Source organism: Cyprinus carpio, chromosome A16 (genome assembly GCF_018340385.1).
Source record: "Cyprinus carpio isolate SPL01 chromosome A16, ASM1834038v1, whole genome shotgun sequence".
NCBI classification, from domain to species: domain Eukaryota; kingdom Metazoa; phylum Chordata; class Actinopteri; order Cypriniformes; family Cyprinidae; genus Cyprinus; species Cyprinus carpio.
Genome location: NC_056587.1, coordinates 309533 through 337050, shown reverse-complemented (window position 1 = coordinate 337050; position 27518 = coordinate 309533). Strand labels below are relative to the sequence as shown.

The 27518-nt window shown below is 36.3% G+C and overlaps 3 protein-coding genes across 3 annotated transcripts; 2 read left to right on the top strand and 1 right to left on the bottom strand.

Moving 5' to 3' along the window:
- The first annotated feature begins 2925 nt into the window (after window positions 1–2925).
- fez2a (fasciculation and elongation protein zeta 2a) lies at window positions 2926–10013 on the top strand. Its single transcript, XM_042771933.1, is given in 6 exon segments — window positions 2926–3267; window positions 4477–4510; window positions 4513–4569; window positions 4639–4761; window positions 4764–4882; window positions 9406–10013. Coding segments are annotated over 6 exon segments (630 nt in total). The 5' UTR covers window positions 2926–3153; the 3' UTR covers window positions 9589–10013.
- Window positions 10014–13040: 3027 nt separating this feature from the next.
- Window positions 13041–15136, top strand: clec3ba (C-type lectin domain family 3, member Ba). Its single transcript, XM_019077874.2, has 3 exons — window positions 13041–13204; window positions 13472–13567; window positions 14610–15136. The coding sequence occupies exons 1-3, from the start codon at window positions 13069–13071 to the stop codon at window positions 15008–15010; spliced, it is 633 nt and encodes a 210-aa protein (XP_018933419.1). The 5' UTR covers window positions 13041–13068; the 3' UTR covers window positions 15011–15136.
- Window positions 15137–16282: 1146 nt separating this feature from the next.
- Window positions 16283–26119, bottom strand: cdcp1a (CUB domain containing protein 1a). The gene is made up of 9 exons (XM_042771932.1): window positions 25697–26119; window positions 24904–25110; window positions 23611–23937; window positions 23162–23524; window positions 20205–20402; window positions 19472–19849; window positions 19009–19362; window positions 18806–18887; window positions 16283–17030 (listed from the first exon to the last, which is right to left on the bottom strand). Exons 1-9 carry the CDS (start codon window positions 25767–25769, stop codon window positions 16649–16651), a joined length of 2364 nt encoding a protein of 787 aa, XP_042627866.1. The 5' UTR covers window positions 25770–26119; the 3' UTR covers window positions 16283–16648.
- Between the last annotated feature and the right edge of the window lie 1399 nt (window positions 26120–27518).

Sequence of the window (27518 nt, the reverse complement as noted above, 5' to 3'; positions counted from 1 at the left end):
GTGGATGACACAGAAGAGCATACACAGCATATGGTGATATGGAGAGACACAGAGGAGACTGTTGACAAAGGAATTGTTGAATAAAGTCGTTATTTTTGCTTTCTTAGCTTACAAAAAGTGTTCCCGTCGCTTCATACAACCCAGATTGCATGTCTGATGGCAGATGGAGTATTCTGACGATGACTTTCATGTCTTTTCTGGGCCTTGACACTGTTATTTATTTGGCAGTCTATGGCAGTGGTTCTCAACTCCAGTCCTCGGGACCCACTGCTCTGCACATTTTGTTTGTCTCCCTTATTTATCGCACCTGATTCAGATCATCAGCTCATTAGGAGAGAGATCCATGAACTGAACTGAGTGTGTCAGATTCAGAAACATTCAAAATGTGCAGAGCAGTGGGTCCTGAGGCCTGGAGTTGAGAACCACTGGTCTATGGGACAGTCTCAAGCCTCACAGTTTTCATCCAAAATATCTTAAATTGTATTCCAAAGATGAACAGAGCTTTTACGGGTTTGGAACGACATGGGGGTAAGTGATTAATGACAAAATTTACATTTTGGGCTGGAGTATCCCTTTAAGAACCGATACAATGTTACTATGGCGAAGGCTAGGCTCATTAATATTAATTACGCAAAGTGTTGTTCATTCCACGGATTTAACTATTAGTAGTTGTAGTAGTAGTAGTACTAGTATGCCTTAAAGCGGGATTGTTTTAACTTATTAACTTATTATTTGCTGCAAAGCATACGTTGACTGACGTTCATGAATATTAATTAGTTGTCGCTGCTGGACTCAGAAGGTTTCTAAGCACCGCAAGTACATTCTATTTAATATTCATGAGTCAAGCATTCGCCCGAGCAGCACATCTCTCGAGTTACAGTTATGACAGAGCCTTCAGCGCGGAGAGATTGAGATGAGTGGCAAGACTTCAACGAGTTCAGGGACGGAGTATTCATCCGGAGCACCTTCACGTGAACTCTGGAGAGATAAGAGCTCTAACTCCTGCACTGAGGACATGATCAGCCTCTTCCACGAGAACTTACAATCGTGTTTCCGTAATGTAGACTCTAAACCGGCCGCAATAAATCCAGCGACGCCGATGAATGAGGACACGAGCCTGAAACCAGATGATGCTGTGATCCTTTGCGCTGTTCACAGATGAGGCCTCGCTTATAGCCGAGAGATTGAGTATTAGTTATTACTGATCAGGAGTATCAGCGGAGGTCACGTGACTGTGGCTGGTGTTCACTGTGTCTCTTGTGTAACAGGGATGATTTATCATGAAACAGTTGTGCAGTAGTAGTTTAATCATAGTTACATGATGAGAAGATTATTGCTGAAGTGAAAGCGTTTCAAAAAATGAAAGTGTAACTTAAGTTTATTATAAAGAAAAGGTACTGTACTAAAAGTGTTAATTTTTATATAAAATACATATTATACAAAGTATTTTGGAATCTAAAATTGCTATTAAATCATATGTTCCAAATTTTAATTTGATATCACAAAAATAGCCTCCATTTGACACCCAAACTCCACCCAAAACTCCATTTGATTTTTTATTATGCATTTTGCTGTCCCAGTTCACAGATGTATAAAGTTCTGTCAGAATATTACTTCTGTCACAAAATAACCACCAAATATGGAAGCTGTAGATTCAGAGCTTTTCTACAGTGTGTTTTGTGGAGATTATAAAAGTTTTGATGATAACATATTGTAGTAAGTATTGTAATATGACACTTGACTCCGCCCACCAGGGGAGGGGCCCACTGAAAGGATTTAAAGTACAGTTTCCATGGTAACGCAATATCAAATTTCAAAACACAGGATGAATTTGGAGTATTTAAGCTTTTGAATGAAATCTCATTTAGGATTCTTACTAAAATATGTGATGTATAAAGAGGGGTGCTTTCTGTGATGGCACATTTATATTTATATTCACACCCCATATATAGACACTAAAAAAACCCACAAAAATACCCTATATAAAAAAAAAACTACACTTTTGTTAAACTAAATAAAAAATAGCAGCACAAGGTTTGGGGATTGTCTTGACACCAGCTGGTTAAAAGTCATTGCAAATTTAAAAAAAAAAAAAAAAATAGTGAAGTTAGTTCTAGCATCTTCTATTTGCAGGTCTCACTCGTTACTTGTTTGCAGGTGTTATTTTAATATTTTAATGTCTAATGCAATATCATTACTACTATTTGGCTAAATTACATCTGGTCAAATTAATATTTGTATGTGTGAATGCATGTAGACAACCATTTAAAAGTTTGGGGTCAGAATTTATTTTTATTTATTTTTTTGAAAGAAATTAATACTTTTATTCAACGGGGATGCATTAAACTGATCAAAAGTGCCAGTAAACACATTTATAATGTGGCAAAAATATTTATATTTCAAATAAATGCTGTTCTTTTGAACTTTTTATTCACCAAAGAATCCTGAAAAATAAAATGTATCACAGTTTACTCAAAGATACTGTTTTCAACACTGATAATAATCAGAAATGTTTCTTGAGCAGTAAATCATCATATTAGAATGATTTCTGAAGATCATGTGACACTGAAGACTGGAGTAATGATGCTGAAAATACAGCTGCACATCACAGAAATAAATTACAGTTTAACAGAGATTCACATAGAAAACAGCTGTTTTAAATTGTAATATTATTTCACAATATTGCTGTATTTACTGTATGTTTAATGAAATAGCAGCAGCCTTGAATGAGCAAAAGAGACTTCTTTTAAAAACATAATCATCTTACCAACCCGAAACTCCTGAACAGCAGTGAATGCATTGTCCTGATTTATTTAACTATATACCATCCCAGAGAAACTGGCCTCCCAGCAGAGTCTTGATCTCTTCCACATCTACTAGGCTTTTATTGCCACTGTTGCCTATTAAAACCAGTTCATCTGAATTATCTAATGCAGTGACATCCAGACATTCTTTCCCTTTTCTTTATACAGGATCTGAAAGGCTCTCACAGATAACTACGGCAGTGTCATACTGGTGGACTGGAGTCAGTCTAGGCTTCGCTCGCTTCACCTCTCAGCGCTGAGCATTGAGGACAGACCAGACTCGAGCCTAGTCCTGCCAGAGACAGCATTCGGACCGCAGTAACTCTTCCTCTGTCTCATCCGTCAGCGGATGGAGAGTGTGAACCTGGACCTGTCTGATGATGAGGACCTGAGGGAGCAGATGGACACGCACTCCATCATCGTGTCCTGCATCAGCGAGGAACCGCTGCTCACTGCTGAACAGGTGAGGACCCAACCTCACTGGCCAAGTAAATACTGACCCCAAACATTTGAATGGTAGGAAGAGATTTTATTGTTTTTTTTTTAAGAAATTAATAATAATAATAAGTTTAATTTATAGCTAATGGATACCTTACCTTCGAGATCCAGCAGGGAAATGAACAACAATTGAATATTACAAACAAACATTAGAATAATACGTAGAATAATGAATATACACAAGAATAATTTATAGGCATGGATACTCATAATATTTAGAAATTAAGCAAGGTGACAGGAAAAAACATTAATAATGTTTCAAAAGATTTCTATTTCAAATAATTCTGTACTTTTAAACTTTCTATTCATTTTTTTTAGTTAAATTGTCGTTAATTTGTGTAAGTTTTGTCATTTGATTTCTGAAATTTAATTTAACTTAAAACAGAATACAGGGGAAAAAAAAGAAAAAAAAAATTAAAATTGGGTAAAGTATTATGGAAGCCTGCTTCAGCCGCAGAATAAAGACATAAAAAAGCTAATTGCGACTTCTTTTATCTTGCAGTTCAGACGAAATAAACAGAAACTAAATAAACAGAAAAGTCTGAATTGGGAGATACAAATTTTGCAATTACCTTTTTTTATTCTATGGTAACCAGCTTCCTTTCCCAAAAATAAAACATGAAAAAAAAATAAAAATTTCATAAGGCCCTAAAATTATTAGGGTTTCCAAAAACTAAAATAAAATTATTAAAACTTATTTTAAAGAGTGTAGTAATTGCTGCTAAAATTTCAGCTTTGTTATCATGGGAATAAATTGCATTTTAAAATATATTACAATAGGAAACCGTTATTTAAAATTGTAAAAATATTTCACAATCTTACTGTTTTTACTGAAGAATCCTGAAAAATAAAATGTTTCACAGTTTCCACTAAAAATATTCAGCAGCACAACTGTTTTCAACATTGATAATAAGTAGAGTCAACAATATCATAATGAAAATAAACCAAACATGAAATACAAAACAAAAAACATAACACATTTGGATCTGCTTACCAAAGGGATACTAAACACTTAAAAACTAACCATTTTCATCCCAGACTCCTGTACTTGTGACAAACTTCTGTACTTCTTCACTTTTTCCTTTTTCGCATATCCTTTACAGTTGTTGTGCCCTCTACTGGTGATGCCAAGCAGAGCAAATTAAAGGGAAAGGTCATTATATGTTATTTGTAGGTGATTGAGGAGCTCCAGGAGAGCTGTAATCAGAGCTCTCGCTCGTCTCTCAGAAGACCCAGAGGTCTCACAGCAGCCAGATGGACGAGGAGCGTGAGTACATCCCTCTGGAGGTCCGGTGTAGGGCTGTGGAGGCGTGTCTGAGGTGTGCTCTCTGTGCAGGAGCGAGGCTGATGTCTGCGCTGGAGCTGAACGATGAGCTGGAGGACGTGGAGACGGCCAGACGCAGGTATTCAGAGGAGCTCATCCAGCAGCTGGCCATCAGAGATGAGCTGGAGTTTGAGAAGAACAGCTCATCGTGGTTCTCACAGACGTACAAAACCGGCAGAAGCTCCACCGAGAGATGCTGAGAAAGAAGAGGAAAATGTCTGGATCAGAGAGGAGAAGAGAGGAAGAGAGGGGCGGGGTGAGCAGCAGCTCATTAGCATTTAAAGAGACATGCACCAAAAATACTTTTTACAAGGTAACTTTTTTTTTTTACACAACTGTTGAGGAATTTTAACTAAAGTGTGTTTTAGACAATTCATGAAGACCCTTAAGAATCATACCAACATCCGATGTCCCCTTTAAATCACGACACTACAGGCAAAAATATTTTTTCATGCACTGGCTAATTTTGAGATTTTGTGCTGTTTGGCTTTCATGTGCTGTTTCAGACCAGTGGAAAGAAAACATTCAAAATACACATTTAAGGCATAATTCACCCAAAATTGAAAATTCTGTCATCATTTACTCACTGTCAAGCTGTTCCAAATCTATATCAATATCTTTCTTATGTTGAACATTAAAAATTTTAAATAATTTTCCAAAACAAAAATCATCATGTTCCCATTGTCATCAAGAAGATCCCTTAAATCAGCTGTCATCAAGAAGGCCCAACAACGCCTTCACTGTCTTCGAAGGTTTTAGAAAGCGGAACTTCCTATGCCAGCCACGACCTTGTTTTATAGAGGGACAGTTGAGAGCCTGTTGACCTATTGTATCTCGTACTGGTTCTGCAGCTGTACGGTGGAGGAGAGACACAATCTCAGCCGGATTGTGAGAACAGCGGAGAAAATTATTGGTGTCTCATTGCCACAGCTACAGGACATCTACACAGAGCGCTGTGTGCAGAGAGCTGGTGGCATCCTGAAAGACTGCACACATCCATTCTATGGATTGTTTACATTGATGCAGTCAGGAAAAAGATACCGCAGCATAGAACAACTCGGCTGTTAAACATCTTTCTTCCTACAGCAGTCAGGCTGCTAAATCAGAGCTTGCGAATTAATTTTACTCAAATATCTATCTTTTTTAATACAACCAAAATACCTTAAATAATAATAATATAATATTATTTCTAAATCATTTCTAAATAAATATCACTGAAATATCTGTTTTTTTTTTTTATAATGCACTGAACTGTAAGCTTTTGATGTGTGAAACACAATTTAGTTTCTATGCAACATATAGAAATGACAAATAAAGCACCAATCAATAAATCAATCAATCTTTGACTTCCATAGTATTTTTAATTTTTTTTCCATACAATGGAAGTCAGTATGTTTGGTGAGTAAATGATGACAGAATTTACATTTTTGGGCAAATTATCATGTTAAGTGTTTATTTTATTGCACTTTATCCATTGGCATCTTTAAAGGCTATTTTCTCAAAATGAGATTTTCTCCGCTTCAGCATCACTTAATACCAGTTGTTAGTTTTATTCCTATATCTATATTCTGAAGGGGTTTTTTTTATAGAGGGTTGTATTATTTATCTGATTTTATACAACATTCCAACATGGTGATTTTTTTCTGGATGGCGACAGGTTTTTTTGATTTATCAATTTTTATAAATGTGCCCCCCAAAATGTGCTCTATAAAAAACATTTACCTCTAAAATGTCAGCAAAAGGAAAGAGGAATTTTGAACTTTATCAAGTGTTCTGATCTCTGTTCTGGAAATTAGTGCGTATTTAATTATATAGTGCCTGATTTGCAGATTCAAACCTATTATTTCAAAAATCTTGAAAATTCTTGAAATAATTCTTGAAAGCAATTCTTAATCAACATCCAGCTGAGAAAATCAAGTTCCACTCTATGTTTTTGTCTTGTTCAAAAAGCCCTTTCCCCTGGAAATACGTCACACTATGGTAGTAAAGTCAGTCGTATCTAGACTTTAAAGGAATACTTCAAACCCTTCAGACTTCAACTCATCTAGAGGACACGCAAGACATTTTTAATATTTTCTAATCATCTCTCATCCCCTCATTAAAATCCACGCTAGCAAAATTGTCAAGCTTCATCGTCAAGACATCGTAAATGTAAGATATGAATCAGTCTTCTGATGGACATGATCACGTCACGTATGATGAACAGATCAACTCTGATCAACACGTGTACATAGAGCTCATCAGAAACAGGCTCAGCTGCGCTTGCTGGACGTGTGGGAGCACACCGTATTGGTTCTCCTGCGTCAAGGAAGCATGTTTGAGCTCGAGTTTACCATATCTGATGAGCTCGTGTGTGTTGGTCAGTGATGATATGTCAACGCCCATCACAAGCCAAAAGCCACTTTGGTGAAATTCAATCCCAGGTGGCTGCTGGAAACACATTTGAGATGTACGTATGTACGAGATGTAAGTCTCCTCACCGACTACATCCTCAAAGTAACAGCAATCAATGAAACGAAAGAAGCGTTCAATTTAAGAACAGAGTTCTGCAGTGATGACGTGTCTTTATAGGCCAACTGTAAATTCACATCATCCTGGTTCCCTCGACAAAAATCCAAAAGGATTTTTCCATTGAGTTTTGGATTACTGCCGAAAATTAGCTCTGTGCCAACAAAAGTTTATGATTCTTTCAAAACAAGTAAAAGCATTAAAAAATCACATCAGGTGTTACTTATGTGCTTTGTGTTGTAGAATAAAACGTAAAAAATATTGAGCTTGTGTTCAACACAGACATTATTTTATTCATTTAATCAAAACCCAATGAAAAAAAACCCTTGACTTCAAGACGCTGGAACCATTTCTGGGTTTTGGCCACAAAACTATCATTCCTTCAGCTCTCTGTTGGCTGTCTTTCAGTTCATGAGTGTGATTTTAAATTGAATCAGTCACAAGACACAGGATGTTGAACTGAATTGACAGGAAGAGGAATTCAACAGGTTCTCAGTTGAGTAGTTTGATTAGTTCAGCACAGTGTAGAAGTGTCCCTGCGCTGGTGAGAGATCATCAGAGATATAATGTCAGCTCCGCAATTATTGGCATTTCATCAAAGAAAGCAAAAATGACAAACCTGATAGATCCACAGTGGAAAAGCTGCTCATTTTTGCGGTACTCAATCAGCCAGGATTGTTTAAAATAAAAACGTAATTCTCGCAATTTCAAATTTATTCCTCACAATTCTGACTTTACTTCTCAAAATTGCAAGTTGTGAGTTTATTGGCTTTTTTTGCAATTCTAACATTATTTTTTTTCTTCTGAGAATTAAGAGATGCAAACATGCAATTGCACTTTTATAAATTGAAATTAGAAGAATAATCAGAATTTTCAGATTTTAACTCACAATTGCATCAAAAATTGTTTTACAGATTTATGATTCTGCGTCATGTTTGATCTCATTTCGGTTCTGACTGACTCAACGCTGCTGATGAATAGTGATTGTGTTTTACTGTCTGCAAAGGCAAACTGAACAAACACCCTCACTAATCATCATGAAAAGTCATCGTAATGTAGATTGAGTTTGCTCTGCGTATATATTTAAGCTGTTCACTGCCTGCGTGGCGTCTGCTAAGATCATCATCATGCAGTTCTGTTCTGTGAGGTTTGTAAGAGGTTTAGTTAATGAGTAATGAGCGTTGAGATCATACTGTGCCTGTGTTTGCTTTACGATGCGTCTACCTGCCGTTACTATAGCAACAGAGTGAGTTACAGCCTCGGCTCAGGCAGCAGCAGTGAAGCCCTGTGTGCTGTGTCTGTAGCGGAGCTTCAGTTTAGCTCTCTTTCTAGTGGCCCAACACATATCTAAGAGAAAGAATTGTCAATTCTGTCATTATTTACTCAAACCTGTATGACTCAGTCATATATACACTACTGGTCAAAATACGTCTCTTCTGCTCACCAAGGTTGCATTTTTTAAATCAAAAATACACTGATATTGTGAAATAGTATTACTTTTTAAAATAACTGTGTTCTATGTTAATGTATTTTAATATGTAATTTATTCCTGTGATCAAAGCTGAATTTTTAGTATCATTACTGCAGTCTTCAGTGTCAAGTGATCTTCAGAAATCATTCTATAAATAATAACTTACAACAAAAAAACCATAAAAAAAGTTTCCACAAAAATATTATGCAGCAAAAACAGTTTTTAGAACCATTAAGCACCAATAATAATAGATAATAACTGAGCAGCAAATCAGCATATTAGAATTATTTCTGAAGATCACGCGACACTGAAGACTGGAGTAATGATGCTGAAAATATCACAAATATAAATTACATTTTACAATATATTCACATAGAAAACAGTTATTTTGAGTTGTAATAATAATTTGCAATATTATTATTTTTCCTGTATTTTTAAACAAACAAATGCTCACAAGAGATCACAACAAAAAACATCAAAAAACAAAAAAAAACCAAACAATTAACCAAAAATTTAGAAAGAGATTTTTTGAAAATTCTCCATGCAACAGTTCAGAAGCAAAAGCTGTGCCTAGATTATAGTGTGTGTGTTTTATGGTCTACGTTCATGAAACTTTTACAGGGTTTTCTGATTCTTTTATTATCCTGATAGACATGGTCACTGTAAACCTGAAAAAAGCATCAATAAAATTCTTCAGAAATACTCCCTAGTTTTCCTTTACTATTAGATATAAGAAAATACTACTCTGTTTGTGATCATTTATAGCATCATTTGAAGATGATTTCTCTTGTTTTTTTCAGGGAGAGTGTTCCTGGAGGGATTTCCTCAGATGTGACCATCATGATGTGTTTGACTTCAGCTGCAGGACTCTGCTCTTCTGTTCTGAGCTGTTGGACTGTATTTTGCATGGTTTGGCAGATTGCAGTATTTGTGTTTTTAGTGTTTGTGTGTTTAGTTTCAACGTAGTAAGCTTATTTTTGTGAATGTGCGAGACTAGCCGCTATAGGTAAATAATAACAAAGTGCAGTAAACTATTTGCACTACAAACCAGAGTTTTTATGACTACGATACTAAATTAAAATAATATAACAAATACCAGTTTGAAATATCAAGCAGCATTACAGACTGTTTTTAACGGCTAAAATAGTATGAAAGCCTCGCACTTTCAGGTTACAGATGGCGTTTTTGGTTCTTATCATATATATATATCATATATCATATGTAGTGATTTATTTAAATCATCATTAAATTTGATTTCAGTCAATTTAAATTTTTATATAAATGTGTATATAAATTCCCCACTGAATTTTACAGATTATGATGCTGTCAGTTTTAATAATTTGACTTGTTGTTGGGATTATGCAGTTCATGGTAATATTATTAATTCAATTAAGTGATTGATTTTAAGGATATTTTTTAGCATGATATCTAATTAAAAATCCTGTATGAATAAGGCCTTAAACATTTCTTGAAAATTGAGGGGGGGGGGGGTATTTATTTATTTATTTTATTGTTATTATTATTATTATTAATTTATTTTTTAAGGATAGGAAAAATAGAATATGTGCACTCTAGGTCTAATTCTAGTTGGGAAGTAATCATTTTGAACTATTTGCAAATAGTATTTTAAGCACATGCACTTTTATTTGGACTCCTAATATGTTGAAAATCCAAAATGTTTCTTGTCTCGTCACATTCAGCTAAGAATTAACAGATTTTCAATTCAAAAGGGCCATATTTGAGATAAAAAGCCAAGTCGCTTGCATCCCGTTTAACATTTCCATCACAAACAAGCTCTCAAATATTAAAAGCTACTTCTATCTTACCTCATATTCTTTCAATGTTAAAACTGATGCTTCACACTGGAATTTGTGCTCTGCTTCTATGAACTGTCAAGCCCCGCCTACTTTGATTTGATTGGCCATCTCAATCATTTTGACGTTAATGAGTGCTGATGTGGCTTGTTTCCACTGAGCGGTACAGTCTACTACAGTACGGTATGCGATTATGTCTATTTCCATTGCTAGAATTTGTAAATGGAACTAAAATAGCGAACCATAACGTACTGTACCACTTTTTTGGGACCCATCCATTGGGGTAGCTAAAGGGTGGAGCTAGACTCACTGCAGAATGCTGATTGGTTGACAGAGAATCGTCACTTGCTACAAGGGGACGGGCTCATGTGTGTTGTGCTTGTTTACATCAGAGTGTGCAAACATGGACCACTTCTTTCCAGCATACACCACGCCTATCAAGTAATGCTACTGTTGGTGGTGGGAATGCAAGCCGGATCAGTGTCGTCCCGAAGCAGACTGTACTGAACTGAAACAAGCCATTAGATCGGCCTAAGAATGTCACTTTCAACTTCAGATATTTCTGAAGATTTCAGATATTGGGGTGGACAGTTGGGCCATTTGTAATCATTGGGTGCCACATTCTCATTAGTATCTTTAGTGGTTACAACCCTGGTCCCGAAGCGAAACCAGCTGAGAACAACTGATCTAAAGCATGCTGTTACTCATCATGGGGTGTTGTAGTTCCAATCCTAAGGGTTGATTAGCTGTTCTGTAACATCTGTGTGTGTGTACTTATCAGTCTTTTAAATGTGTGTTGTTCTGCTCAGATTGGTTGAACTCGAGCGAGTGAATCAACTGGTAATGCATCAGTTCACTCACAAAACCAGCTCTAAAAGAGCTTTACTCCAGTGATGGTTGTGTGTTTGAATCTATGCACGGCACTGACCAGCTATTCTCCAGACCGGAGCGTTACAGTATCTTCATGACTTGAGACACATTAAGCCTTAAACAAATCAATAAATCTTCATGCTGGTGAGATTGTTACGGTGCCTCTGCCTGAATTTCAGATCTGCTTGTGTGTTTGTTAAAGGAATAGTTCACCCAAAAATGAAAATTTGCTGAAAATTTACTCGCCTTCAGGTGGTCCAAGATGTAGATGAGTTTGTTTCTTCATCAGATTTGGAGAAATGTAGCATTACATCACTTGCTCACCAGTGGATGCTCTCCAGTGAATGGGTGCCGTCAGAATGAGAGTCCAAACAACTGATTAAAAACATCACGATAATCCACAAGCAATCCACAGCACTCCAGTCCATTAGTTAATGTCTGGAGAAGACAAAAGCTGTGTGTTTGTAAGAAACAAGTCCATTTTTATAAATCCTCTATCCATAACATTGCTTCCTCCAGTGAACAAGTCTATTCTGACATTCTACATTATTCTACAGTTCTCCAAATCTGTTCCCATGAAGAAACAAACTCATCCACATCTCGGATGGCCTGAGGGCGAGTACATTTTCAGCAAATTTTAATTTTTGGGTGAACTATCCCTTTAAATTGGTTTTATAACAAGACATGGTAATTATGCTGGACAGCACTCAGTTGTCAATTTCAGAGCTTTAATTTGTTCTTTGTGTTAAATTAACAATGAACATTGTATGTTGTGTCTAACAGTTTTGTATAAACTATAGCAATTAATTTAAAAACATTTCACTAATACTCATTCTTTTCTGCTTTAATGAAAAATCAATATTTGTTAACCAAATAGTTCACGGTAGCCATAGAATTCCATATATTTTAATATTATAATAATAATAATTTTAATATTTAGTTAAAGCACTGCAGGGCATGTTGAAAAACCTGTAATAGGATTTTCAGCTCAAATTAAACAGTTAAACAATTATAAATATGTAATTTCTGACAACATTTCTGAAGGATCACGTGACACTTAAGACAGGAGCAATGATGCTGAAAATTCAGATTTGATCACAGCAATAAATTACATTTTACAATATATTCACATAGAAAACAGTCATTTTAAATTGCAATAATATTTCACAATATTACTGTATTACTGCCTTGGTTCTTCATTAAACTTTTGACTGGTAGTGCAAAACTATTTGCCTCAAGCTGACATTTATGAAAAACAAAGTTCATGTCATATGTAACTGCTGCATGTGCTTTTAGTCAACACCCATAAATGTTTTTCATTTATTATTCTCCGCTTGCCAAGTGTCTGTGAGTGTAGAGAATGGACAGATACTGACACTCCACCCAGTTCAGATACTGAGGTCATAGCACTGATGTAATGCAAAATTATATTAAAAAAAAAAATAAAACCTGTGCTACAGTGCAAAGAGTAAAACAATAACACAATAATAAATACATTCTTATTATTACTAATAATTACTAACTTTAATAAGAAGCACTGATACAATGATTTGAAAATAATTGAAATTATGCAATGCAAAACAATGTATTTCTACTGTAGTAGTAATAATAATAAATAACAACAATACTGTAAAATAACTGCAATGATGTTGCCCAGAAGGCCAGAAAAGGCTTGTTGTTCTGTTGAAGACGCTGGTAAATGAGAATCATGTGTTGATCATGCTGTTACGCAGCTGATGATGGGCAGGTTCACTTCAGCTCAACACATCAGAGTGCTTCATGTCTCAAACGCTTCCAGCTTCACGTTCAGTGAGGAAGATGGATTTCAGAGCCGTCAAGTTTCTTTTCTGTGTGGTTTGTCTGGTGCGCTGCAGCCCGGAGCAGAGCTCCACAAAGAAGAAGGATGGTAAAAAAGGTAAAATCATTTCTTAACTGTCTAGCTACTAAATTTCTACACGGCATAAACCTTTTCTATACCCACATCTTTTTATTTGTGTTTTTATGTCATTGGTAGTTTGCATTAATTCGTTTTTACAAAATAAATATTTAACTAAATTAGCTCATTCTTCTATTTTTACAGTTTTTAAATCATTCTAATTTAGAAATGTATTGCCTATTGTAAATTTAAATGGACGTTGTTAATGTATAATGTGTAAATCTGTGCTGGTTTGCTGGTAATGAGAGTCGAACAGTGCTGCTATCGAGGAGCTGAAGAAACAGATCGAGCAGATCGTGCAGGATCTGAACCTGATCAAGGAGCAGCAAGCTTTACAAACAGGTACCGAGTAAAGCTGCGTCTGGAAAGACATTGAAATATGTACACTAGCGGTCAGAAGTCACACATACTCATTTTTTAATTATTATTTTTACTAATAAATATTTTTTTTAGTAATAACAATAAACCCATCAAAATTGTGGAAGAGTGTCCTTGAACTTTGTCAAGTCCTTAAACTTACTAGTGAAACATTAACTCTAAAATTAAATATGTGTGATATATTGTAAAACAATAAATAATAAAATGTCATGATGTAGCAGCAGTGTATAGTATTTTCAGTTTTACTTTGGTTAAATGATTGACACACAGACACACAACAACAAGAAGCACACTTCAAGCTTACTGTAATTTAAGTACATTTAAGTTAAGCTCAAGTATATTTTCCAAGTATAATTAAGGTAGTAAGCATACTAAAATCAGTGTAATAGTATACTTGTTAGTGTACCATTTCAGTTGCACTTGGGACTGAATTGGCTCACTTTTTCAGACCATCTCGAACTAAACTGTGAACTACAACAAAACTTAAAACAAATGTAAACTATAATTTAACTTACATATCAAAATTACAATTAGTTTTCAATCAAACTAAAAAACAGATCATTTTTTATATTGCAAGTAGAGATTTCTTTAAGCAAGCTTAATTTCATACTTATAGTTTACTATTTATATTATTCTTGTCCTTTAAGTGTATATATATATATATATATATATATGCATTATATTCATGGAATCTGTTAATTTTACATTATTTAAAATCTGCAAGTACAGTTTTTTTTTTTTAATATATACTGTTAGGTTTTGAAGTACACCACAAGTGCACACTCAGTCCAGTTAAGTGCACTTCTTTCTCACAAGGGTGATGTATGTGCAGGATTTTGTTGATGTACCTGCTCCTGGAAAACATTCTCTCTTCTCTGTGAGATATGAGGTGTGTGCAATTCAGTGTTGTCTGTGGTTTGTTAGTCACAACTCATAACATAAAGATCGTGTCCATCAGAGCCGTTCAGCACACGTCCTAAACTTATTACTTTTCTTTCAACTTCAGTTTGCTTAAAAGGCATCAAGATCCCAGGCAAGTGTTTTCTCGTGGACACGACGAAGAAGAGCTTTCACACCGCAAACGATGACTGCATTGATAAAGGAGGAACGCTCAGCAGCCCTCTTTCTGGCGACGAGAACGACCAGCTGTATGATTACGTGCGGCAGACCGTCGGGCCAGAAGGGCACATCTGGTTGGGTGTGAATGACATACTGAAGGAGGGCGAGTGGATCGACCAGGCGGGCTCACAGATACGCTTCAAGAACTGGGAATCAGAGATCACCCATCAGCCCGACGGAGGACGCAGCCAGAACTGTGCTATCCTGTCCAGCACGGCCAACGGGAAGTGGTTCGACGAGGACTGCCGCGGAGAAAGGGCGTCTGTCTGCCAGTTCAACATCGTCTAATCCATTTGAAGAGCAACATTATATAGAAAGATGGATTACACAGATATTTTCAGTAGCATGTGTAACAAAAAGTTCAGTTAAAGGTACATTATGTAAGATTTTTTCATTAAAATATCCAAAAACCAACTAGAAAATGTATTTTATTTTGTTGACTTGTGTACTTCATTATCCCAAATACTGCCAATGTTGAAACTTACATATTCGCTGCGTCCAAAATCAAAGACTTTCCTACTATATAGTATACAAAAAAAAAAACAGTACGCCAAAAGAGTACCAAGTATTTGAAAGAAGAAAAAAACTCTGTATAATTCAATCAATCCGATGACGACTTCAAATGACGACAATATCATTCAAACATTGTCATCAATCTGCTGATGTCCCATTGAAAGTTGGGTTTAGGGGTAGACCTTTATGCTTACTTTTCCCCTATACACAATCGCCACATTGTAAAATATTTACTTTTTCTCCTGAGATAGAGTTGGAATCGTCCATCAGTTGATCTTGACACTTAAAGGGTTAGTTCACCCCAAAGTGAAAATGATGGCAGTAATTATTCACCCTCATGTCGTTCCAAACCCGTAAGACCTTCATTCATCTTCGGAACGCAAATTAAGATATTTTTGATGAAATCTGAGAGCTGTCTGACCCTCCATAGACCGCAACGCAACTGAAAGGTTCCCAGTTCAAGAAATATAGTAAATATATCGGTAAACCAGTCAATGTGACATCAGTGACTCAACTTCAGTTTGGTGATGCTACAAGAATACTTTTTTTGCGCAAAGAAAACAAAAATAACAATTTATGCAACCATTCTTCTCCCCCGAGTTACGTCTTCCGCCATTTTAGAGAGTATTACAATGCATACGCATGCTTTCCTCTGAGTGTAAACAACGCTTATTACGCATATTACGTTCACGCGCGCGCTTTCCCCCCAAATGTATACAACACTGATTAAGTCCAATACATTCTTGGGTACTCTCCAAAATGGCAGAAGACATAACTTAGGGGAAAAGAATGGTTGCGTAAATTATGTTATTTTTTGTTTTCTTTGCGCAAAAAAAAGTTTTCTCGTAGCATCGCAAAACTGAAGTTGAGTCACTTATGTCACATGGACTGTTTTAACTAAATATCAAACATATCTCATAAACCATCAAAAATACATTAACATTGCTGTCTATTGAGGGTCAGACAGCTCTCAGATTTCATCAAAAATATCTTAATTTGTGTTCCGAAGATGAACGAAGGACTTACGGGTTTGGAACGACATGAGGGTGAATAATTAATGACACCATTTTCATTTTGGGGTGAACTAATTCTTTAAGACAAGCTCACACTACATGACTTTTGGCTGGATTTTGCTGTCGCAGACGGATTTTCAAGGACTGCGACAAAACCCCCAGAACATGGCCTGATCACAAACCGTTCTCTATCATATTTCCATCTTTTTCGAGAGAATCCATCTCTTAACTTTTCAAGTTGTGAATAAATAAACAGACATTTTAATATCAAAAACGTACCATCTTTAAAGCAAGCAGCCTGTTCACACATAAAATCACTAAATATTAAAGCATCTTAGATGGACACCTAAAAAACGTTCATTTACAGTAGAAAATTAGATTTCATCAGGACTTTTTCCCCTCACACACACAGTCTGGTTTCATAGTTCCCTTCTTCGGAAGTCTTCGCTGAGCCAGATGTAGTTGATCGTCCCTGAACATAACCACAGAGCTCACTGTCAAGCAAGGCGTTGCTTTTCGTGATGAGGTTTTCACTGTTTCTGACTGGTAAAGCTGGGGCTCTCAGAGGGGGATCACTCTCATCTGCAGTGGCTTCTTTATATTCTTCTTTTTTATCATCAACTTTGAGCAGATGGCTATATACTAGAGTTTCATCTATGTATGCGTAAGTGTGAGGATCCTCCTCCTCCTGTGCTTTGGGGATGCCATGGAGGCCTGGAAGGAAAGCATGCTCACTGGGATTGTAGACGGACACTGGGGGAGTCTTATTCCTCTTCTTTTTCCTGTTTAATATTAAGATGTTTTGTTAAAAATCAATTATGATACAATACTTGATAGGGATTCAAGTATGAAGCCCAGTTCCCCATCAAACCAGTGTAGAATGATTATCTGGAGACTGAATAACAATAATTATCAAAAGAGCTGAACTTTCACTGCAACTTCAATCCAAAATGTTTGAAGTGGGCAAAATGAATAAATCAATTGCTATAACTCTTGAATGGAATGAGATATTTTCAACAATCTTGGTACACGTGCATGGGCTCAAACCTGGTTCAGACTACACAATTTTACCCTGATTTTGGCACGATCTGGGGCCTGTTTCAATAAGGAGCTTCATCCAACTCTGAGTTAAAACTTGAACTTACCCAGAGTTTTTGGTGTCAGAACAGCTGATTTGAGTTCAATCAACTCTAATTATGCTGACTCTGAGTTGAATGAACCTCCAAAATTACGATTCACCATGGCAACAGCACTTGGAAACAAAGACTACATAGCTTGTGTAATTTTTCTAATATAGAAATGCATCCTGATTTAAGAAATTTTAGATATTTGTACTTGAAATAAGACAAAAATACTCAGTATAAAAAGCATTTAATCAATGAAAGAGGTATTGACCACTAGGTATTGACCACTAGGTGATGCTATAATAGGAAAAAAAAAAAAAAAAAAAATGTCTCTAACTTCGCAACCATTGGTCAAGTTGTCTTGACAATTGGCATGCAGTGTCTTTATCCAAGGTGCCATCATTGTCTATAAGGACACTAACATAAAAACATGCCTGCCATCAGTCAATCAACTTTCAGAAGCTCTATGGCCCCAAAAGCCTGCCAGAAGTTTGAAAGAAATCATCCTCCAGGGGGCGCTATCACGTTTTACATGTGTTTAAATAATTGTATATTATGCAATATTTCACATGCAATATTTCAGTATGTAAAATGACATGTTAAAAGTATCACATCTCCTCATTCTGGACATCTTTGCCTCAAGAATCACTGCTATCAATGAAATTGTTCATTAAATATTTGAGATTTTAAATATAACTAATTTTACGAAACTCAAACTTTACAAAACCAGTTGAGAATAAATTTCTGGACACCCTAGATCAATACTTATAAAAAAAAAACTAAACAAAAATAATTCGTTACCCATATAAAAAATACAAAACAGCCTAAAGTTCCCAAACAAAATCTCAGACCTTAATGGCAGGCACATATGACATAAGATTGTAAACAAGCATGAAAACTTATACAAGGATCGGGAAATAGGTGGTGCTTTAACCTATGATATATAAAAACTGTATATTTCTATTAGTGCTGTCAAACGATTAATTGCGATTAAATTGCATCCAAAAAAAAAAGGTTTTGTTTGCATAATATTCGTGTGTGTACTGTGTATATTTATCATAGAAATATACACACGCATACATGTATATATATTTATATTCATATATGATTTATATATAAATATTAATATTTAAACATATACATGCATGTGTGTGTATTTATATATACATAATATATATACACAGCACACACACATATATTAAGTAAACAAAAACTTTTATTTTGGATGCTATTAATTGTTTGACAGCACTAATTTCTATGGTAAATTACCTGAAATTGAAATAAAAGTCTTTTTTCATCTCAGATTTAGGCAGTTACGGGCTTATTAAATAACATAAAATATCTATGCATGCGCCTAAAGGCTTTAAAATGCTTGAGCCCCTGTAATTGCTGTTTGCAACTGTATTTAAAACATGTTTATGCAAAACACTCACCTGAGAAAAAACCAGATCCCCACGGCTGTTACAATCACCAACACAACTCCCACAATACTCAGGATGATGCCCAAATGCTTACCTAAAAAACATGACAACAAAATTCACTTCATCTTCTCAAGTGTTTCCTCTGTATTACATTTAAATTTTAGTGGGAATTTAGTGAGCAGAAGAAGGTAGGTTGCCAGGTAAGGCGGTCTCACTTGGGCTGTTTTGCAGCGTGACCTCCATCATCGCCCGGAAGGCTCCTGTCGGTGACTTGCAGTTAGTCATGTTCAGGTAAAAACTTTCTGGAACCAGGAGGTCCTTAATCTTCACATCTGTTTTAGTGCTGTACAGCGTCGTTTGAGAGCGAATGGTCTGCACTGCGATGTTTGTGTGCACCTCCTTACACTTGGGCTGGCTGACATTTCTGAACTTCACACTGCTCTTAAACTGAGGCTCCAGGTTAACAATCCAGGACACGGTGCTAGACGCCTTCATTCCAGACGGCCAGGCTGGGGTCGCCAACATGGTAGGGTTATCCATTTTTGGTGCCACAGTGAATATATAGTGCTCTGTATGAGGAACAGTAAAGACTCAAAAACTGATTTTTGATATCTAGCCACTCGCTGATATCTGAGCAGGTACACTATCGGTTTATGAATGTGTGATGAAAGCGCTTACCTGATATGTCTTGTGTAAATGAATAGGTTAAGAAGGGTTTAGTTGCCAAATTCCGGTCGTTGAAACTCGTGACGGTGGCACTTATTGCAATCTTGGATTCACGGATTTGGATTTTCTGAATGGTTCCCTTTGGACAAAACTGCCCAAGAGTGATGCTGGAGTTAACATGGGCCACATTGAGCAGGATGATGCTGTTGCATTTGTCTTCGGGCGGACAGTAACGCAGATCTCCTGCAGGAGACTGTAGCTCCACTGCACTGTTCTGAGGGCCATGAAGGAGCCAGATGAGCGTCTTCAAAACTCCTGGGATACACTGCTGCTCGTAGTTGAAAGTTAGAGGGAATGAAGTGAAGGCACAGTCTTTCCATTCTTTACATTCTGTTGATAAAGAAACACAAAGTAGTGTGATGAATAGAGGAATATTTCATTGTTAGGGGCCAATAAGGAGCGTCAAGGCCTGTTCACACCTAGAATGAGAACTATATAAGCGTTCACACAGTGGTGTTCTTCTAAGTGTGCGCTGCCATATTAAATGCTGGAGCTCTTTAAAGTTGGGTGGATTTCAATTGGCTGTCAGTGATTTGCTTTATCAGCTAGTGTTCACCACTATGAGGGTACCTGAGAAGTCTGGGGACTACTACATATATATTAAAAAATACAAAAATTAAAGATTTTGGCAAAAAGTCGTGTACTTGTCCTGTTTAAATATCATGTTAAATATAGAGTTGAGTACCTATGGTCTGGTTGACAGTTAACTCTACTTCGTCCTTGTTACAGTCAAAGGAGTTCAGGACAAAATGTTTCCCTGAAGCGATGGTGATCGTGTCCATTATGACCGAATCCAGTTTCAACACACAGGTTGACTTGGGATCCTTTTTCTTCACACGTATCTGTAGTACCTGCTTCTCAGGCAGATCCCCTTCACATTGCCCTGCAAGATTCAAAAGAATAAAAACAACAGATATATAAACAGTATATGAAATAAGTAAGGCATAATGTGCAGTCAGTCGGTCATTTACTGGACCTTGACACTGTTATTTATTTGGCAGTCTATGGGACAGTCACAAACCTCCCGGTTTTCATCCAAAATATCTTAAATTGTGTTCTGAAGACGAACAAAGCTTTCACGGGTTTAGAACGACATGGAGGTAAGCGATTAATGACGAAATTTTCATTTTGGGGTGGAGTATCCCTTTAACGTGCCAGAACTGAACATTGAAATTGGCCAACGTTGATAATACAGTGTCCAAAAATAATGTCCAATTTATTGGTTGATCACTAGAAAAGCTTGCTGTAGAGCCTGCAGACGATGTTTCCGTGCACAAGAAAGCGGTTTAGTCTACACAGTGTTCTGAAACATAAACTGCTCTTTCATTACGCCATTTAAGGGATTAAGAGAAAGCAGTTTAACACACCTGGATATCTGCTGTAGAACTGACTTATGTGGTCATGTAAATGAATAAGTGTTGTTCTTATAGGTTTTCAAAAGTGTGTGCATGTGCCTGAAGTTATGGCACCGCATCTTTACCCAGGTTATAAATGAAGAATATGCTGCTAACACAGCACTTGCTAACATGAATGTCACTTTCATGTGATAAACACATGCTTTCTCACAATAAGTGGAGTTCTGGTGTTCATGAAAACATAATCAGTGTTGAGAGTAACACATCAAGTCATATGTGTTTGCAGTCCACAGTAACGAGCAAACTGAACATTTCAATTTGTACCACAAAGGTACTTTGTTGAATATGTTAGTCAGTTTATCTACTCATTCAAAACATTAGAAAAATGTTTCCTTCTGTGTGAATCTGTCACACATGTTTTACACAAATTAAGTTCACCATGCATAAGGGCATAACGGCTTTAAAAATGTTTGATCTGGATCAATTTAACGTGACTATAATTGTTATATAATTGCTACAATTGTAACATTGACATCATATACTAAAAAATATTTAAACAATGGATGAAATTAAAAATGTAAATAAAGCAAAAATCTACAGAATATAACTGAAAGTAAGTTCATTTAATTTAGTGTTTGTCATGATTGTCTGCTCAGTGTTGAAACAGTCTGAATAAGTGTTGAATCAACACTGAATAAATGACTGCTGCTCTATATTTCACCCTTCCACACCCTAATCAAACAAGTGAAAAAACAAGGTTAACAGAAGTAGCTTAAAAAGCACCTCCTGTGAACCCGAGGCTCTTCAAAATCCACTGAAAAGAAAAAAAAGAAAAAAGCTCTCTTCTCATTTCCTGCATTCATGAGTCATTGCCTGGAACTGCTTGGGTTTTCCATAATGACACAACAGATGTCTCAATCAGAGTAAGGTCTTGTGTAATCAAAGTATATCAATAAAGATAAAACAATCAATCAAAAATAATAAAATGTGTCATGAAAATATTCACATGCAAATGCATCAAATCTTGAGATGCACCCCAGTGTTAGAGAACGACACAGTAAATACAAATATAAATACAATTATAAACACGCTGGTGGTTACACGGTTTACACAATCTATGTGAATGAAATCAGGGTTTTCAACCATTAACAATGGGACAAATTTAGAAATGTGCACATGAAGCCGCATCGAGAGCCCCGATATCTCTGAGATTGAACCATATAGCTCCTTAAAAAATGGATTAAAAAAAAAATTAAGTTTAAGACAAGCATCTAAAATGATATTAAAACATATTTAATACTTCTTAACATACAGGCACGCAAACTTAAATAAAAAAAAAATAAAAAAAAAAAAATATATATATATATATAGCACTGAGATCGGTTTGGAGCCACATAAAGATCTAATACATCTGGAATTGAAACATATACTGTAGGGCCTTAAATGAAGATACTAAAATAAATGTTTGTTAAGAACAAGAATCTAAAAGGATCTTAAGATATATTTAATAATTCTTGTTTTACAGGCATGCAAACTGAAAGTGAAAGTCGTGACATTTGTCAAGTATGGTAACCCATACTCGAAATTGGTGCTCTGCATTCAACCCATCCAAGTGCACACACACAGCAGTGAGAAGAGAACACACCGTGAACACACACCTGGAGCAGTGGGCAGCTATATATCCAGCGCCCGAGGAGCAACTGGGGGTTCAGTGTCTTGCTCAAGGGCACTTCAGCCTAGATATTGAGGGTGGGAGAGAGCGCTGTTCATTCACTCCCTCCCACCTACAACTCCTGCCAGCACCGAGACTCGAACCTGCGACCTTCTGGTTACAAGTGAAAATCTCTAACCATTAGGCCACAGCTGCCCCTGTGGGGGGAAACTTTGGGGGGAAAATGCGAAAAGTGCTTTTTCCCCATTTTTGAACAGTCACTATTGGTATATAATGCAACAAGGATTGTAAAAGTGAACTGATTTTACTAACAGACCAATCAATCTCTGTGTAAAAATAAAATAATAATACTGCAATTTCTTTTTCATTATTTTTCTCCCCCTTCTCTCTATAAAACAGTGGATTGCTCAGTTAATATGCATCCATAGCATTTAGTATTTTGGCTTTTATTCTTCATTCATGTATTTTTTTTCCCACAATAAATTATTTTTTTTTAAATAATTTTAGCCAAGAACCTCTGGTTAAGTTGACTCGGAATTACCCAATACGATTACTATAAAAGTACATATGAACGTGTAATTCTAATCATGGAAACCAATCATATCTGTTACCTACCCTTGCTTCTCTTGATGGCAGAGATCTGGAAGTGCACCGTTAGGCCTTGTGATGGAGGCTGTGGTCCGGACAGTCTGCAGTTCTTTATGGAGAGGTTAAAGTTTCCAGGCTCCACCGACGGCTGGCTTACATTCATCAGCTTCACCAGAGGCTCTCTGCCCTGCCAAGTGTACTTCATTGTAGGGATGTTTTCAGGTCGGAGGCATGTTGGGACAGTGTAGCTCAGAATGCGCACATCAGTGTAGTACGTGTGGGGAACGGTGAAATACCACATTATCTCTGCATTTGCAGGAAAAGCGTTTGGGGTAAAGAAGTCCTGGGTTGAACTCCTCTCTGGGAGAACAACATGGAAATTAGCCAGTGCTGTAAAATAAAGTACAACATTTCACATATCCCGACTACACTTGGACTATCTGTGCTTAAATATATAAGTTTACCATTGTACTTACAGTTAATGAGACGTCCCAGTGACACACCGATGAACTTCTTGTCCAGAGCTCGAGCTCCAGACACTTCCAAAGACAGTTTTCCACCATTATGCACATCCACTTGTCTAATAGTTCCATTCTGACAAAACCTTCCAACGCTGACATTCTCCACTGCGAGCATGTAAACGTGTTTGTCTGGGCAGCTGTCTGTGGGCTGAATCTGCCGTAAACCAGTACTACTGAAATTCAAACGCAAGCTCTTCGTAGTTGGTGGCTTCAGATTCCAGATGAAGGTGCGATTGAACTTTTGCAAGGCATTGTGATCTTTGGGTTCAATGTTATTTATCACTGTGGAACAAATACGCACGTCAGAGAAAGACTCCAGTAGATTTATTAAGCTCACAGCAAGTGTGCATCTGCAAGCTGTAATTCTTTAGTAATTTAAGATGTAGAATAATGTAAGAGCACACATTCTCTAAAAAATAGATCTTAAAAAACCCCCTTGCTCTCTTTTCACATTTTACACAAAAAAAATATTTAGATTTTTTATAATAATTTACACTTCAAGGTACGAAACTTTGTAAAGGTATTTGGCACTTGCTATGTGAACACATGCACACACACACACACACACACACACACACACACACAACAAGAAAAATCATAGACATGACTCTTGTACAAACTGGAAACGATTGAGAAAACTATTTCCTCTAGTGGAAACATTTGGTACTGCGCTTAAAATCTTACTGAAATCTTTTTTTTTTTTTTGTGATATCAACCTTACATTTTTTTTTTTTTCACTTCAGCAATAATCTACCAAGTGTCTTCTTTGAAAAGACACAAATAGTCTGTACCAAAGCATTCAAGATCTATGATGGTTTAAGTTTGAAATTTAATCTTCAGGTCTACGCTCAAAAAGTGGTTAACAGTCAATAAATGGACTGAACAAATATAATTTAGTAACATAAATATATAAAAAAATGTAAATAAAAACAAAACATGATCAAACTACAACATAGTACAATAACTTAATAGAAAAAATAATTATAATAGTTATATAATAACAGAATTAAATAATTTAGTCATTTTTGCCCACCATGTGAGGAGCACCAGAGGGTTAATAGATTGTCTTTATGCAGATACTAAGATGTTTAAAAAGTACTTAAAAGAATTTAAACAGTGTACAGTTACAATTATACACTTCATCCATTTAACATACTTTTTTATATAAGAGAAAGTCCAGTGAATATGAATGTCTAAATGAAAATGCATAGAATAATAAGTATTATTTTTTAATCTGACAGCTCTCACCATTATCTCTGATGATCTGCACGGTGAACACATTCTCTGGCTGTGAGCAGCTGAAGTCCAAAAGCGTGTCACTTCTGAGGACCGCAGACAACTGGCACACCTCCTGTGTGTTCTGTCCGATACAAACCTTGCACTGTGTGTTTCTGCCAGCACTAGTAATGCGTATGGTTGTGCCTGATTCAACAGCAATACTGAGCTTTGCACTGCCTGAAATGATACAGAGGCTTACATAAACATCAAGATTTGTATTAAAATGTATGACTTTATAAAGAAGAAATATATTTTAGACTTTTTTAACCTTAACCACTGTAACCTTTGGCTCTTTTCACATATATATGAGTGACAAAATTATAAAGTTATTTATAAACACACAAAAAAATGCAGTTTAGATGTGCACCCCAAAAATAGCACAGTTAAAAGGTGTTTTTTTTAATGAAACGTAATTGAAACATCCAATGAAATTTGAATTTGCCAATATAAATCCAACACACTGCTCGCACTTTTTTCTTCTCTCAAGAGATGACCATGTAGACTAATCAAACACATTGTTAACCTGTGTATTTTAGCTATGCCACAATTCATTTCTAAAGAGAAAAAAAGCACATTTAAAAATTACCAAAATACTAGCTGAGCAAAAGACGTGTAACCTAATAGTCACGTCGAGCTTATAAAACCGATTCGATTTTGATTTCCTTTCAGATGTGAGAAGAGGTAAAGACTGAACTCGAGGGTAAGCTAATAGCTGTAGGTGAGTGTTGCAGGTAGGGCTGGGCTGGGTCTGTCTGGCTCTTACCTGTGAGCTCCGGGACTGACGACAGCAAAAACCCAAAAAGGACTGAAAAGCACGGGAACCGCCAAATTCGCATGACTTTTTAACATTAAAACTCCTTACAGTGAGCTAAAAATGTAAGAGTGCGCCATCGACAGTCTTCGGTGTTCTTCAGAGACAATAAAGCGGCTTCCTGGTTTGCGACAGACTTCACGTTACTCATTATCCACGCTACCTGTGTCAGTCCGCGCGAGCAGATCAGCACAGAACCCGCAGAAATACACTCGCGTGCACTTAAAAACTTGATCTACAGAATAAAATGACCTGCTTATAGTAATAGTAGGCTAATTTGGTAACCCAAGCTAAGTGTGTTAGTCCCGCCTCATATTTTATAACCAAAACAGGTAAGTGCTGGTCAGAACTGAAAATAACCTTTTCTCTTCCCAGAACGATGTTAATTTTACAAATGCATGAAAACGCTTCAAGTAGGCTATGTTTACTTCACATGAAAAATCACATTAAACAAAGTTACTATAATTCATGTCTAATAAATGTCTCATTGTATTCTCTCACAGTGTTTAGGTGATTTTAAAGGCAAATTCATAAGGCTGTTAAGTGTTTGTCTTTTCAATCAAGGTGTTTTAGCATTTGTAATAAAAGCTGATATTTTTCGAGACCATGGACCAAATGGGAAAGTAGGAGCCGCCAGCCAGTTGCAACAAAACCCTTTTATGAATAAAGGGTTTTTTTTATTTTTCCCCTGCTCTGTTGCAAATGGGCACAGGCCCAAACCTGTTATTCTGTTGCTGCTTGCCGACCGGAAATACACTACTGTATCTTTGTCCTGTATAAGAAATGTAACCATTTATCAGGACCATATGTGTGTTTTTCAGTCATTATTTAATTACTCACCCAGTTTAGAATGTTTGAGACATGCAAAAAAATAAACAAACAGTAAATATGTGTATACATTACAGTACATATACATGAAATGAATATTCCGGGTCCAGTATAGCTTTCACTGAGAGCACTTTATGCATTATGTTGATTTCCACAAAAAAAAAAAAAAAAAAAAAGATAATTTTGACTTTAAAAGCACTTACTATGGTAGTGAATGCAGTGGACAAGGAAACAACTATATAATCTATACACAACAAAGGCATTTGAAAGGTAGAAAACAAACATTAACTGCAAATGAATGACTTTAACGTTATTAAGATTGTTTAGTTCGGACTGAGATTAATTAAAGGCTCTGGAAGTACACCACTTTAAGCCAAACAGCTGTCCTGTAGGTGGCGCTGTGGGACATTATCGGTTTGTTCTTTTGCACATATTCAGTATATCCATGTCACACTTTTCAGAGTTCAGAGTTGAACTATGATTACAGTTGTGGTAGTGATTCCAAGGGCATTTGTTATGTCATGTAATGCATGTAAACTTTGTTTTTATTCCTACTCCCTCCATTGGCATTATTTCATTTTAATCATGTTTTATTCTGAATGTTATCAAATAATATTTATCAAAGCGTTGCGAGGATTTATGCCTCTTTAAAAGTCTGGCAGCGCCCATTTTGACTAATTTACATATCCTCTCAATGCAATGTCCAAACTTAAAGGGTTACTCCATCCCAAAATGAAGATTTTGTCATTATTCACTTACCCCCATGTCGTTCCAAACCCATAAAGCTCCGTTCGCCTTCAGAACACAATTTAAGATATTCTGGATGAAAACCGGGAGGCTTGTGACTGTCCCATAGACTGCCAAATAAATAACAGCGTCAAGGTCCAGAAAAGTATGAAAGACATCATCAGAATACTCCATCTGTCATCAGTGGTTCAACCGTAAC

Excerpts from the sequence above, each read along its gene's own strand:
- clec3ba (XM_019077874.2), top strand. The coding sequence starts at position 13,069 with ATGTCTCAAACGCTTCCAGCTTCACGTTCAGTGAGGAAGATGGATTTC. Across the intron at positions 13,205-13,471 it reads GAAGAAGGATGGTAAAAAAG|AGTCGAACAGTGCTGCTATC; the intron begins GTAAAATCATTT and ends GCTGGTAATGAG. Across the intron at positions 13,568-14,609 it reads GCAGCAAGCTTTACAAACAG|TTTGCTTAAAAGGCATCAAG; the intron begins GTACCGAGTAAA and ends TTTCAACTTCAG.
- cdcp1a (XM_042771932.1), bottom strand. The coding sequence starts at position 25,769 with ATGCGAATTTGGCGGTTCCCGTGCTTTTCAGTCCTTTTTGGGTTTTTG. Across the intron at positions 18,888-19,008 it reads CACGCTGCAAAACAGCCCAA|GTAAGCATTTGGGCATCATC; the intron begins GTGAGACCGCCT and ends CATGTTTTTTAG. Across the intron at positions 17,031-18,805 it reads GGGATCTGGTTTTTTCTCAG|GAAAAAGAAGAGGAATAAGA; the intron begins GTGAGTGTTTTG and ends AATATTAAACAG.